This window comes from Poecilia reticulata, linkage group LG9 (genome assembly GCF_000633615.1).
Source record: "Poecilia reticulata strain Guanapo linkage group LG9, Guppy_female_1.0+MT, whole genome shotgun sequence".
NCBI classification, from domain to species: Eukaryota; Metazoa; Chordata; class Actinopteri; order Cyprinodontiformes; family Poeciliidae; genus Poecilia; species Poecilia reticulata.
In genome coordinates, this window is record NC_024339.1 from 31,785,383 (window position 1) to 31,799,866 (window position 14,484).

The 14,484-nt window shown below is 37.2% G+C and overlaps 1 protein-coding gene and 1 long non-coding RNA gene across 9 annotated transcripts in view; one reads left to right on the forward strand and one right to left on the reverse strand.

Moving 5' to 3' along the window:
- Positions 1-4,457, forward strand: part of slc4a4a (solute carrier family 4 member 4a) — a 65,496-nt gene extending 61,039 nt beyond the window's left edge. For 4 of the 8 annotated variants that reach the window (XM_017306557.1, XM_017306554.1, XM_008419369.2 and 1 more), the window contains one exon: positions 1,873-4,457. In XM_017306557.1, the coding sequence (XP_017162046.1) occupies positions 1,873-1,981 (109 nt within the window). In that variant the 3' untranslated portion in view covers positions 1,982-4,457. The remainder of the gene's footprint in view (positions 1-1,872) is intronic. The other 4 variants (XM_017306559.1, XM_017306555.1, XM_017306558.1 and 1 more) reach the window with 1 other exon arrangement.
- Positions 2,055-8,203, reverse strand: LOC103470727 (uncharacterized). Its single transcript, XR_534523.2, has 2 exons — positions 7,886-8,203; positions 2,055-2,699 (listed from the first exon to the last, which is right to left on the reverse strand). It is a non-coding gene; the product is annotated as an uncharacterized LOC103470727 (long non-coding RNA).
- Positions 8,204-14,484: the final 6,281 nt, after the last annotated feature.

Genomic DNA, 14,484 nt, shown 5'->3' on the forward strand with positions numbered 1-14,484 from the left:
TCTTTGTCCATAAGACACAGATAGTTGACTTTTCTTTGCTTAAATCTGACTTGTATCTGTGTTTTTGTCCAAATGTGGACCATTTTCTACGTTTTTTTTGTCCATAAGACACAAATAGTTGACTTTTTTTGTTTAAATCTGACTTATATCTGACTTTTTGTCCAAATGTGGACCATTTTCTACGTTTTTTTGGTCCGTAAGACACAGATAGTTGACTTTTCTTTGCTTAAATCTGACCTATATCCGACTTTAAAATTCAAAATCCGCCTATATCTGACTTTTTGGTCCGTATGGGTACATTTCCGATTTGCTGGCCTTCCTGCAGGGTTTATGCTCGTCACCAACTGTTGTCTGAAAGTTAAACTGATTTCTGAAAATTAGAGAACAAAACCTTTGACCCTGTTTGGTCATGTCAGTCATGTTGAACTTTGCATGGTCGTGGGATTGTTCAAACGTAATCCTGTTGGTTGAATCTGAAGCCAAATTGCTTCCAACTCTGACGACCCGAGGTTCAGAGATCTCCGAAAACATGATGATTACAGTTCAGGGTTGAAAATCCTGAAGTAAGACTTGCATCCAAAACATTTCTGGTTCTAGATTTTAAATCATTTCCTCGTTTTGTTTGCATGTATTTTTGAAGCAGCATAAAACAGGAAGTTGAGCCACATGTGAAATATTCTTCTGTTGCGGCTGAAGATCGTGAAACAAGCTTCACAGGTTTTCACTTTTTTACGAGTCGTGTTCTGTAGATAATTATCTGCTGGTGTAATCATTAACTCTTTTTGGCAAAGGTTTCTCTGGTGCCTGAAAAATGCTGAGTTGTTGATTAAATATGAATTATTTGTTTAGATTAAAGCTGTGACTTTTATAAAAGTGTTTTCATATATTTGTTAGAATCGTCACAGACAGAAAAAGACTGGATATGTTTGGCTTAATTCGAAGGATTTCATGGAGAAACCATCAGAAAATGAACATGGCGAGAGAAAAAAAGTCTGTAAAGTTGCGTATAAATAAACGACAATATTTCTAAAAATGACAACCAACCAGCCGTCCATCTCCGTAGTGAACAGATTCACTTTGCAGCCATCGGCAGCCGAAGTTTGGAAGAACGTTCTTTACAACGCTGCTAAAGCTAGTTCTACTGTTCATGGGGTGTACTTAGTTTTTCTGTTTTCTCTAACAAATAATGACAGCGTGGAATCTGTTGTTCATATTTTGTGCTCAAAGATAGATTTAAATAATTTTAGCAGCTGGTGAAGACCTGCTCTGTTTATTTCTGTTTTACTAAATGAAATCCTAGAGTTAAATGTGACGTATTATTTATTATTCAGATTATTCATTTTTTTATTATTATTATTATTATTATTCAGAATGAGCCGTTTTAGGGCATTTTGTCACCTTGCATCCAAATAAGCTGCTGCTGGCCACGTCCCCACAAGTCATCATTTCCACTGGCTGCAAACTGATGCGGAATTATACAACCGTACATCTCTGAAAAGCATTAGTGGATCCTCCTGCACAACCAAACGGAACGCATCGTGTGGTCTCTGGATTGTGAGTTGACGCCAAAATGCGTCTTTTCCAGCAGCCATTGTACAGCGGTAAAACCAGCTGGTCAAATGTTCCAGAATTATGCTGGGGTTGCTAGGTGACAGGCAGCGCTCTGCTGGGGTTGCTAGGTAACAGCGCATTGCCTTACTGATGATGTTACATTCAGAAGGTCTCATTTTCCAGACACCAAACTTTTTAGACCAAAATGGAAGAATAAAAACGTTCAAAATGTGAATTTTGCGTAGCAGGTCCCGTTTAGGAGTGCATTTTTCAGATGAATTCAGACAGTTTCAGTGTTTTTTCGTTTGTGTCGTGTTTCAGCCCGGAGATGACCCCGCTGAAGTCGGTGCCTCAGATCAGGATAGACATGGAGCCGGAAGACGAAGACACGTTTTACTGGAGGGGCCGGGGATCCGAAACGTCGCTGTAGACCACCAAACCTGCAGCTTCCTGTCAAATTAGTCTTAACTTTTTTGCTTCTTTTTGTGATTGTGAGAGGTTTGTTTTGAACTGCTGGGACTGAAAAAGGGATAATTTTTAAGTACTTCTGTCTTCACCGCCATGTTGGCATTTCTCTCACGCCTCCAGTCTCACTTGTTGATTAAATATAACTCCTTACTGCTGATCTATGCAACTGCTGCAGCGCTCTCACTAAACATGGAGTGCCGTCCCATCTCTTTTTATATACTTATACATATGTATAAATACAAATATGACCTTTCAGATTTTTTTTATATAAACTGAACTACTCTTAACGTTTTCCTGTAGCAGGAAAATTATGTTTTTATAGCTCTACCTCTTGTTTTAGATTCAAATCTTATTACGAACAAATGATTCTTGGAGTTTTGATATTTTCTCCCTGTCCTTTCCTAGAGTTGCAATAATTTAAGAAATGTGCTGTATTATAGCTTGTAAAGGAAGTAAAATAGAGATTTAATATAATTAAGTATAAATTAACAGAGCACAGGTGTGTGTGCTGATTTGATTGCTTCCGTTTGTTTCTAATCAAATCTTTTACACTTTTTCTTCCAAACTGTTTTTTTATTAACATATTTTTGATTTTTAAAAAGTGATCACGTGTAAATGTCGGTCACATTTCCTGTGTATTTTTCTATGATGTGGATAGAAGATCATCATAATCATCCAACCTTTCTCAGCCAAACAGTAACCCGAACTGGGAATGCATATAAATACATGACTGCTGCATAAACTCCTGTACCTAAGTGGCTTATAAAGGATCGATTTGAACTGGAAGAAATGAAGGAAACATGATGTGCAAATGATTTTCATGACGGCTTGTGTTCACAGCAGGAATGTGTGTATTTTATCAGCCGTCATCTGATTTGTGGGTTGTTTAAATCACTTTTTTAACATATATTAAAGGATATTTTTGGTGGTCAAACCACACACAAGAAAATCACTAATAAACTTTATCTTATTTTCTAGCCTGCATTTAGTGCTTAGTTCAATTTAAACATTTCTTTAAAAATTTTGGAAGAAATTATTTTTTTTTTTACAAATTGAATTTTTGACACTGAATTTTTAACTTGTTCAATTATGTCACTAGTTATTTTTAACACTTTAAATTCACTGCAAAAAATTCACCTGCAGAAATTTGCCTTCAAAAATAAATTTTTTTACAAAATTACATTTTCAAGAAACATTTGCAGGTGAATTTTTTTTCTTGTGCATTTAAAGTAAAAATGTAAAATTGATCATTTAATGCACAGAATAGATTGTGTTATAATTTCAATGTGTAAAAAATTAGATTATATTTCTTCCATATAAAACCAAACAGCTAATTTATGACGGAAAACGTAAACAGTGTTCCTACACATTTTTCCATTTCCAATTTTTTTGTATTGATGAATACTTTTCAATTTTTTGACTCGTGTGAACGGTAATAATAAAGAGCACCTCTATCTCAATTCTAGGGTTTTATATATCAGGACAAAATATCCTTCTGAACTCTGAAATTGGATTAAATGTGAGAAAAGTCACAAAGATACTTTTCTCCAACTGGAAAATGATTGTTGGAAAATTTCGTCATAATTCTTCCAAACTTGACGGATCATTGCTGACGTCTCTATATTAGCACACAAAGATCCTGTTTTCTTACAGATGCTCACTCTGATCCCTCTATTTTCAATACTTCACTTTGTTTTCCAGCTTTTCCATTTTGATTTTAACGCGTCCTGATGAGGAAAACTGATGTTTTTCCTCATTGCTGCACTCAGACCTGAACATCACTGAATATAAATTTTAACACTTTTGTTTTTTATTCTTGTGTAAACATAAAAGCATTGGAAAGTTTCCACAGTTGAAGAATGGAGCCTTTACTTTTGGTTTGTACGTAAGGATGAATGTTCTGTAGATCAACCTGTTGTATTTCCATTTTAAATGTTTTTTATTTGTTACTTTTCCCAGAAAAAATGTTTAGAAAAGTGTAAACTTTGCAGTTTGAACCCAAGAGATGATATACAAATCAAAACAAATCCATTCTTTTGCTTATGTGGGATTTTTTTTGATGACTTTGTGCTGTGAAGAGCACAGTCATTATGAGACGGAGGATTAATAATAAGGTGAAACACACCAGGGTTATCCTTTAACTACAGCACGACGGTCCAAAAGTGAAGAACTTTCTCTTTCTGTGGGTTTCATCTCAGACAGAAAGTCCTCTCTGTCTTTATTAGCACGACGTCTTTCACTTTCCAAATCCTCGTTTTTATCCCCATGAGAGGAAACTAATCGCTCGGCAGGTTTTCCAGTGGATTTATTAGTAGGAAAACTGACACTTTATTGTTAAATAAACTTATGACTCTTTCTAGAGAAGAAAAAATGGATTATTGTAGAATTTCTATTTTTCAAATGAAATGTATATTGAAAATAAACGGTTATCAAACACTGACGGCGTCCTGGTGGTTTTTACTGGAACTTGTAGCAACAGGTTTGATTCTGACTGAGTAACTAATTACATTTACCTGAGTATCTTCTTTGAAAAAATTACTGTTAGGAGTATTTTTACTACTCTCAGTAATTTTATTATAAAGTATTTCTACTCTAACTTGTGTAAAAATTCTGGATTTTCTACCCACTGAATGAAAAACATGTTTTAACCATATATATAAGTCAATATAAGCTATATAAGTTCAGTCCATTTACCATTTAACCAAAACCTCACCAGACACAAACACACCTGCAGTGTTACTAAAAAAAACTGCTGATTTTTTTATTGAAATAAACAAATTTGGAAAAATGTATTTTGCTTAAATTTGTTATTTTTGCTCCTTATATGAATTATTGTCATTTTCATCTTTAAAATACCAAAACTTCCACTTAAATTTATATTTTGGTCTATCTAATTATGTAATTTTTGAATATTAAATGACTGATAATTCGATCAGTACTTGTACTTTTTTTTTTTTTTACCAAATATGTTTTTGCTCTTAATTTCTTGGACAGATACTTTTAACTTTTACTTGAGTAAAATATGTTGAAGTAGTGCTGCTACTCTCAACTTTACCCAGATCTGGTGTCTGAACCAACTTCTGATTTGATTCTTTGGAAAAAAATATATATATATTCCATTAATTTGTTGCAAAAATGTAGACGTACAACTGACCGGTAATTATTTACAATTAAAACCTGATCAAAAAGTTCAATAAGTGTTAAAATAAACCAGCTTAAGAGCCTCACTGGAGACTTTCTCCTTCCCAGAGCCAGAGGAACGGCTGGTTGTGAAAATCGCAGCAGGTCAGCCGTCAGGCCGCCTGTCTCACACCAACAGCGGCACAGTCAAAGTCTGAGACGTCTCCTTTCTTCCTCATTCTGAGGTTTTGAACTTCAGCTACTCTTCTTCACCACATCCAGAAACCTCCATGCTTTCATTTGCATTTGGCTGGAAACCAGAAGTGGGCGGATAGATGCAAAATACTGATGATATTGATACTAAATTGGTATATCGGATTGATACTAACATGACAAGATCAAAATTTTATTTAATTTTTGTTCTGCAGTTTCTTAATTCTTACTGAAAAAAGATTTTGTTTTGATTTGCTCCCAAATTATATATTTTTTTATTTAGAAAATAATGCACACACATTTCAATTGCTTCTGTTAATTGTGTAAATGTGTTATTAAAGCATTTTGTAGAATATAAACTTTAACGGGAAAGGCACCAAACACCTAAACGTCAGAAGGTTGATGCATCTGTGTTAAAGTCAGCGACTCCGGCCCGGTATTTACATGGTTTCAGATTGATATTAAATAAATTAGAATAATAAAATACACTTTATTGTACACCTCTATTAACAACAATTTGAACAAAAGTAGCAAATAAAGTGGCTGGTGTGTGAAAAATGGTGAGAAGTTGGATAAAGTTAACATTTATTAATTCAATCTTGTTGGATATTTAAAAAATATATATTTTAACGGTTTGGTTTTATAAGTAATGAGATTATTTTACATATTTCTGAAAGGGAAACGCAACATAAGTATAAAACGTAATGTTTCAGTGAAAAAAAACCCAAACAAAGCGGTATCTATATTATTGTTCAAATCTGTTTACAGTGAAGCCATTTTATAACCGATGCTGTGGCGCCATCTAGCGTCTGAGGAGCATTACTACAGAATGAAACGGTTCTGCAGGAGCGACGTTCCTGAACTCCAAGCAGCAACTTCCAACAAAATTGTTTGATGAAAGCAGAAGTAACACTTACGATGTTATTACAGTTACTAGAACTCACGGTAAGACCAGTTCTAGTTTCAGCGACGGGAGTGGTGAAAAGTGCAAGTGCATTAATGAGCACAGAAAATAAGTTTAAACTGCCGGCTTATTGTTTGTTGAAAGAAAATAAACAATAATATTGCAAATAGTTGACATACAATTAACACAAAATTCAATCCAAAATAGTTTTCCTGTTTCTTTCAGAATATTTTATTTAATTGACATTTTGAAATTTAAACCTGTTAGGATATTATTTATTTAACCTAGGTTACAGTTCTATTTAAGTTCAAATCGATTGAATTTTTTAATCTTTTAAATCTATTTCACTTAATATTTTTTAATTTCCTGATTTAACCATTTCTTGTTTCTATGTAAAACCCAACAGAAAATGTTACATTCCATACACAATGGATACTGAATGTGGTTGGAAAATAAAAAAGCAACACAACAGAAAACAATCCAGCAAAAGACTGAATAACCTGTGCTTCTACTCAATGCCTTTTCGCTCTGAAGATCCTGAATCATCTGCTATTTCAGCAGGAAAAACATGAGCAGGTCATACCAGTTCGGATGATTCACAATGTCCAGCAGAGGGCGCAGCTCCTGCTAGGCTAGCGGCTAAAGGGCTCCTGGGTTACGGCTCGCCATCTTGTTTCTCACTCACGGAATCCAACTCGGCAATGGGGTATATATGCCACGAGGGGTGGTGACGTATTTCCGTTAGAATTTATACCACATAGTTCCTGGTCCTGCTTGCTCCTATTGTTTTTAGCCAAAACTGCAAGATCTGTACCATGAAAAATACGCAAAACTTAAAATATCTGAGAGCTACTGGTACAACAATCGAGTTTTGTGGTGTGTCGTTGTGTCCAGTAATTAGCCGGTACCATCCAGTGCTTAGTTTTTTTCATTTTCCTGCTGATATCAAGGCGACAGCGGACTGTAGCCAAAACTTAGCCGCTACAGCTAACACCCGGTTTGTAGCTGCCTGCTATTTCAAAGCTTGAGGATATTGAAGATCCAGCGTCAGAAACGGGAAGACGGAGGTTAAAAGGGAGCTGTACGCGCTTCGTTCAGTGGAATAATTTGTTGGAGGAAAATAATGCCGGAGGAAATCCACTGCTACGGGAACAGGCTGAGAACAGAGGCACCGTTAGTTTTTAACCGTTTTCGTGGAACAACCAAAAGATTCAGAGTTTGAAAACGAAGACCATGAGCAGCAGAATATTTAGTTGCAAGCTGACAAAGATAATCAGGAGCCTGGTCTTGTAATGCTCTGTGTGTCAGCACAAGTACTTTAAAACGAATCCTGAAATCGACTGGAAGCGTGTAGTGAATATAGAACAGGAGATGAAGAATTTACTGGATTTGGTGAGAAGTCTGGCTGCTGCGTTCTGTATTGATTGCAGACGTGAAACTGACCATTTATCCGGGCAGTTAAAAGGGCATTACAGTAGTCCAGAGGAGAGGACACAAAAGCATGAATCATTTTCTCCAGATCAACTCTGGAGACCATTTGTCTACTTTTAGAAATGTTTCTGAAATGAAAGAAACAGGAAACAGCCTTCATGTGTGTCGAAGCCATTTGATTCATCATGATCATCCAACCTTTCTCAGCCAAACAGTAACCCGAACTGGGAATGCATATAAATACATGACTGCTGCATAAACTCCTGTACCTAAGTGGCTTATAAAGGATCGATTTGAACTGGAAGAAATGAAGGAAACACGATGTGGAAATGATTTTCATGACGGCTTGTGTTCACGGCAGGAATGTGTGTATTTTATCAGCCGTCATCTGATTTGTGGGTTGTTTAAATCACTTTTTTAACATATATTAAAGGATATTTTAGGTGGTCAAACCACACACAAGAAAATCACGAATAAACTTTATCTTATGTTCTAGCCTGCATTTAGTGCTTAGTTCAATTTTGTCATGTTGGCATCCAATTTTCTAGCCCACATGCAGAACACAACTGGGAGAACAGTAGTAGGTGAAATATGGTTTATTTTCAAAACAAAAATAAGCGTTCAAGCGTCTGGTCCTTTGGGAGCAGCTTCAACCAGGTTCACCAGGGAACTGGAGTGCAGGGAGAGAGAGACGGTGAGGTCAAGGGTCGTCGGAAAATGCAGTTTCAGAATGAACAGATCTTACTTGGGTTTGGCTCGGGCTTGTCGGGCACTGAGGTTACCGGGGTTTTGGTCCAGATGAAGAGGGCTGCTTGATGGATGAAGAGGCTGTGCTGGAGGGCGGACAGGTAAGCACAGGAGCGGCGGTGGAGAGGAAGAGAGACGGGACTGCCGGCTGGTAAATCCAAAGGAGGTAGGGTGACTGCAGAGTTGATGAGGGGACTCGGGCAAGCAGTGCAGGGCCGGCCCAAGGCAAAGCAAACTAAGCAGCCGCTTAGGGCACCAAGGCAATTAAGGGGCCCCATCAGTGGAGCTGATTTATTTATTTATTTATAATTCCTGTCATATCAAAAACACACAATTTCTCTGTGAAGTTATTAGTTTTTACAATAATATATATTTGGTAACGTCTGTAGAAATTATTTTATCAATAAAAAGGAAAAAAATAAATTGCTCTTGGGGCCCCCTGGCGGCCGCTGTAGGTACCGCAGCTTCGCCGGTACCATGAGCTGCAATGAGCATCAAACGTCCAAAGCTCCGGTCAGAAGTTAGCAAAACAATGTCTCAAATAAGGACTTAACCTTCAGGGAGGGAGAAAGGAAAGAAGAATAGAAAAAAAGCCAAGATAAAGGTTTGTTTTAATGTTTCTTGGTAATATAATGTAAAAGATTAGTAAAGCTGTTAATAGAAAATTAGCTTGATAGCGACCTGGAACGGTCCAGTTCAACAGCCAAACAGTTTAAACCTTAAATAAGTTTATTCTCATGGTTGGCTCTGTATATTTCTGAGGTATTTTGGCTTCAAAACTCCGTGTTTGATAACGTTTGATAATTAAAACTTCTCAATGTTTGACATTGTCTAGTAAAATGTTTTTATGTCAGACTACATAGCTGCCAACTGTAGTTGGGGATATGTTGTTTACTGCTGAGCATAATCATTTTGTGGCTAAAACTTCTAAGTTGAAAAAAGACTCACCTGATATAAATTACATTTGTAGCTCTTGGAGTAATGCTTAAGAGAAATTTATTTAATCAAAGAATGTCATGTAGGGCTGCACAGATTGCAGATTTCTGGCCGATCCCTGGTTACCGATCTTTAAAACTCTGACCTGCTGATTTTGATTTTGGCTGATATGAATTTTTTTTGTCTGAAATGTTGCTAAATATATCAAGAAAGTCACTGAGTTGCAACAGTGGGGTGAATATTGTTAACTGCAAACGTGCAGCCCTGACCTGGTGGGTCGGTCTCTTCAGGAGACCAGAGGCTGATTTATAAACCTTTGCTGAGGAAAATAAGATTAGGGGATAAGATGGGCTTCACATGTAAGCATCAGCCAATCACGATCCCCCAAAATTAAGGAAATCGGCACCCAGAAATCAACTGGTTGATAAATCGGTTGGCCAATAAGTGTATCCTATATTATACATGTATATAACATAAACAGCACTGCTAGAGATGCAATAAGTTAATAGCAGGTGTGTGAATGATCTAATGATCGGACTCCTGATTGCAGCCAGTCCACATTGTTAGCAGAACTAGAGGGCCCCAAAACCAAATTTCGCTTAGGGCCCCATGGAGGTTTGGGCCTGGCCTGAACCAGAGGGTAACATCCATGGCGTCACGAGGGAAGGGATCCAGAAGGCCAGCTGGCCAAGGCTTCACAGAGGTCTAGTCCAGGGCGTATGCATTGGATAACATTATTTGAATTATGGGACTGAAATGGAAGCTTAGGAGTTGACTAAGTCAAGAAAAGACTAAGTCGTATTTTAGATGCAAAAAAAGCAATACTATGAACATTGTTAGACAACAATGTTGGCTTAGGACATTGTTGGCTTTTAAGTTTTCATTAATTTCCAAGCGAGCCTGAATTAAGAAGATGGTGGCTTGTAAATATTTGCCACTACCAGTTAAAGCCAACGCTGCACAACACCAAGTTTGCAGCCTTCACTTCACTGCGGATCAGCCTAAAACTACCAGAGGAGACGGATGGTAAATAAAGGAGTTATTTCCATGGAATCACTTCTGTATTCAGCCTGAAAGAGCGAGTTTATGGGAACGAGAGAGCCGACCAGAGCCAGACAGCCGAGCAACTGATCCGCCTGTACATACTGCTGTAAACACCGTCCTATCTGAGCTCTGAACAAGAAACATGCAAAGGTAATAAAACGAAATAACACGGTCATATTTTAGAAAAATACACAGTCACACAGTCATATTTTTCTAAAAGCAACAACTTTGAACCTGAACGGTCAGCTGAACCAGATTTCTTGACATCAGAGCTGCGCTACTGTTAAGCTAAGAGGCTTGTTGTGCTCCGTCAGGCTTCGGAAGCTAAAAGCCTGAACCGTCTCTGACACCAACGACAACAAACACATATAATATACTTGAAAATAAGATAAAAACATTGTCCGTTAGAATGTTTAGATACTTAAATAACACATTTTTACAAGAACAATGTCCGAGAATATTGCCTACTAGCATAAGCTAAGGTTAATGTTAGCCACAAAGTTTAAGTAAAACTCCCCTTCGTATCAGTGAATGTATAACGAGGCTACATCTTAAAAACCTTTCTCCAGTTTACTTGTTGGGGCTTCGGGTCGATGTACAAACCTCAGCCAAGCCCTGCAAGCACCTGGTGTAAAATTATATTTTTATTGGATCGGAAACAATCGAGCCGCATTTCCCCGAACGCGGAAGCTGAGGTGTATTAAGAGAGGAAAAATTATTCTAAAACTTTAAAAACCTTTTGACTCGTTATATCCTCTCTATGCCCGGATTCAGAAAATGCTGTGTGCAAGGACTGAGATCACACAGAGATGACAGCGTCACAATAATCAGCATTTATTCAAGACAGATGCATGCTATCACCAGAAAAGCACATAACAAAACATCAGAAACCTCAGAGCACAAACAACACATGAATTTACCTGAGAAAAGGAAAAAGACAAACAGACAGCAAAGACGTCTTTGGAGAATTGCAAGCGCAAATCTGATTTGTTACTCTGTGTGGAAAGTTTTATCTCCCTTTCTTTAATTTATTCAAATAAGGCGTATCTTTGCTCATCCAACCAGGACCTGTCTCTGACCCTCTCTCTACAGCCATTTGCTCCCATTGTCTAAGGAGAGCTTCTCCAAACTCCTGCTGGTTTATGTCTTTCACAGATCAGTGTGAAAAGCTGGAACTTCCTACTGATTGTTTCCCAGACAGACAAAGGGCAGATCAGAGATCTTGGCAAACAATCTGCCTTAACTACAGGTAAAATAAAGATCAATAGGCCAGAATAAGTTATAAATTTTAAAACTATAGTTAGGCTATTTCAATCAAGTCGTGTTAAATTTCAAAACTAGCTTATTTTAAATATATTTTCTTAACAGGTGCAAAGAGTCCATTTATAAACATTTCAAATGAAAAGCTATAGATGTATGCACTAATCATTTTATTAGAATATCCTACCTGTTGAAAATGTTTTAAATACAGAGGCATTTGTAAGAATAAAACATCAGACAGACTGTTAAGGCCTTAACAGGTTTTTATTGGAATTAAAATACAGATCACCACAACCCTTTTTTGCACATGAATACGTTGTATGACAGACTTTATTAAATGCAGCGCAGCAACAATGTGTCCACCGAACTGCGCAGGTCGCTGTGCACCTGAAATATGATCCATGTGCACTAATAATACACCGCTACACAGCTTCCATCTCACATAGTTTAGCTACCAGCAGCTATTTAAAAAAGTTAAGTAATAAAGAGTGTTATTAAACAAATATTTTAAAGCATAGGGACAAAATAGCCCACAAAGCAATGTATTTTGTCCCGATAACTACCAAACAATAACTTGTTTGGCAAACCTAAAGCTTATAAATATATTTTACAAGCAGCCATGTAAACTGAAACCATGAAGTAAAGCAGCAACTTAATGAAAACCAGGTATAAAATAAATTAAATAAAACTTACCGTAATTTGCGATGAAATAAAACACAAGAAACGAAACTTCCACAGGTAGGACGTATTTTTTAAGAAATCTGCTGAGTAAGCAGTATGTGACGTGGCATCGATGTGCGCATGCGCATTGCCACAAAGTAGGAGGGATTTAAAGGTAGCGCAGATAAACAGAACACCGGCAGCCTCCTGCTCGTGTCGCAGGTGCGCTGGATCCAGACACGCCCTCTAGTGGAAAAGGAGGGAAAAGCAGGAAGACGGCCATTCCCGTAGCCCCTGTTCCCAACAAATTTAAACATAGCCTTCAAAATTTTGGAAGAAATATAACCTGATTGCATATGGATGGATATGTTTTGTTTGCATTATTTTTTTCAATATTATTTGATTTCTTCATATATCTGGTTATCTAGGGAAGAAAATACGTGAATGCATATTTTCATATAAATGTATATATTATGTGAATGTAGTCTAATTGCTTTTTATAAAGTGGGCCTTCTTCATTAATGTATATATAATTATAAAAATTACACACATGTGATTATAAAAATGTGATCACTACCCCATTATAATATACACACATATAAAAATATATATATACACATTCATGTTTTACAATATTTTTGTCCTTTGTATATTATTGGTAGGTAGGTACCTAAAAATATATAGAAATTGTGAAACTAGAAATAAACAATAAAATACAACCAGAAATGTTATATACTACTAATTTTTAATAAATGTACTACAGCTGTCTTAAATCACCAAATCATATTTTCATTGATAACTAAATGTTTTATATACAAATTATTGGTTTATAACATTTTTGTTTGCATTTTATGTTTTTTTTATACTAGTTTCACAATTTGAAATAGAAAATACAAAGTTTTTATTCAAACTTCAGCAATTTTCTAGTTGTTCTGCTGAGGCAGTGACATCACACTTTTCTCTGTGACATCACAAAGCTGCGTTCCTGAATTCTTCAGATGAACATTTTGCAGAATAGACAGAACAAGTAGAAGGATCTTCTCTGAACAGTTATTCAACTCAAACAGGAAAATATTGAACACTTATTGGATTTGTCCAGTCAGAAACGAGCAACTATGAGTCACTACAGCAAGTCGTCATCTTCTGACTCCGAGACCGAGGAGAGAATGGCCTTGGCGCAAGAGACGCTGAAACTTCGCGCCATCTTGAATCAAATCAGCGTGATGACTGCCGAGAAACAGTCTCTCCGTAAAGCAAGCGAGGAGCTGAAGGTGCAAATTGCGAACATCAAACTTAAACAAGAAAAGCAGCTGCAGGAGAAAAACTTAGAATTACAAAGACTGTTTGAGGTAAACAAGACTTTACGGAAGAGAATCGCCACCCTGGAGCGGAAAGTGGAACAGCTGATCAAAATGCTGAATGAGAAACAACAGGAGGAAATGAAGCAGCAGCAGAACCAGCAACAGAACCAGCAGCAGAACCAGCAACAGAACCAGCAGCAGAACCAGCAACAGAACCAGCAGCAGAACCAGCAACAGAACCAGCAGCAGAACCAGCAGCAGAACCAGCAACAGAAACAGCAGCAGAACCAGGAGCAGATACAGCAGAACCAGCAGCAGCAGAACCAGCAGCAGGAGAACCAGGAGCCATCTGCAGAGGAAACCCATGAGCAAAGCCAGCTGGTTTCAGAACCAGCAGCAGCAGCAGAGCCACAGAGGCAGCCGTCTGTCTTCAGTCGTGTGATCAGAGGCATCGCCAATACGTTTCTGAAGATGTATAAAACAGGCACCCTCAGATACTGGGCTGATTATTGGTATTTCTAAATAAATTACTCTGGAACAAAAGGACAGATTTAGTGTACATGACTGTAGCACATGATGAAGAGCAATTAATGGGTTTGATGAAAAGTTAACTTACTAATTAAATTAGTTGCTGCTTAGCGCAGGAATGGCTTTGTGTGTTAAATCAGGACACAATGGAAGTTTAAGAGGAGCATGACAGCTGTGATATTGATGATGTTTACCGTTTGAATGAAACTTTCTACAGAAAGCCAATCAAACCTCTGATCTTAAACGGATTATGATAACAAAACATTTGGCCTCCAAATGTTTTGTGTGTTGGACTCCTGGTGTTACTCCGGCTCTAACGCC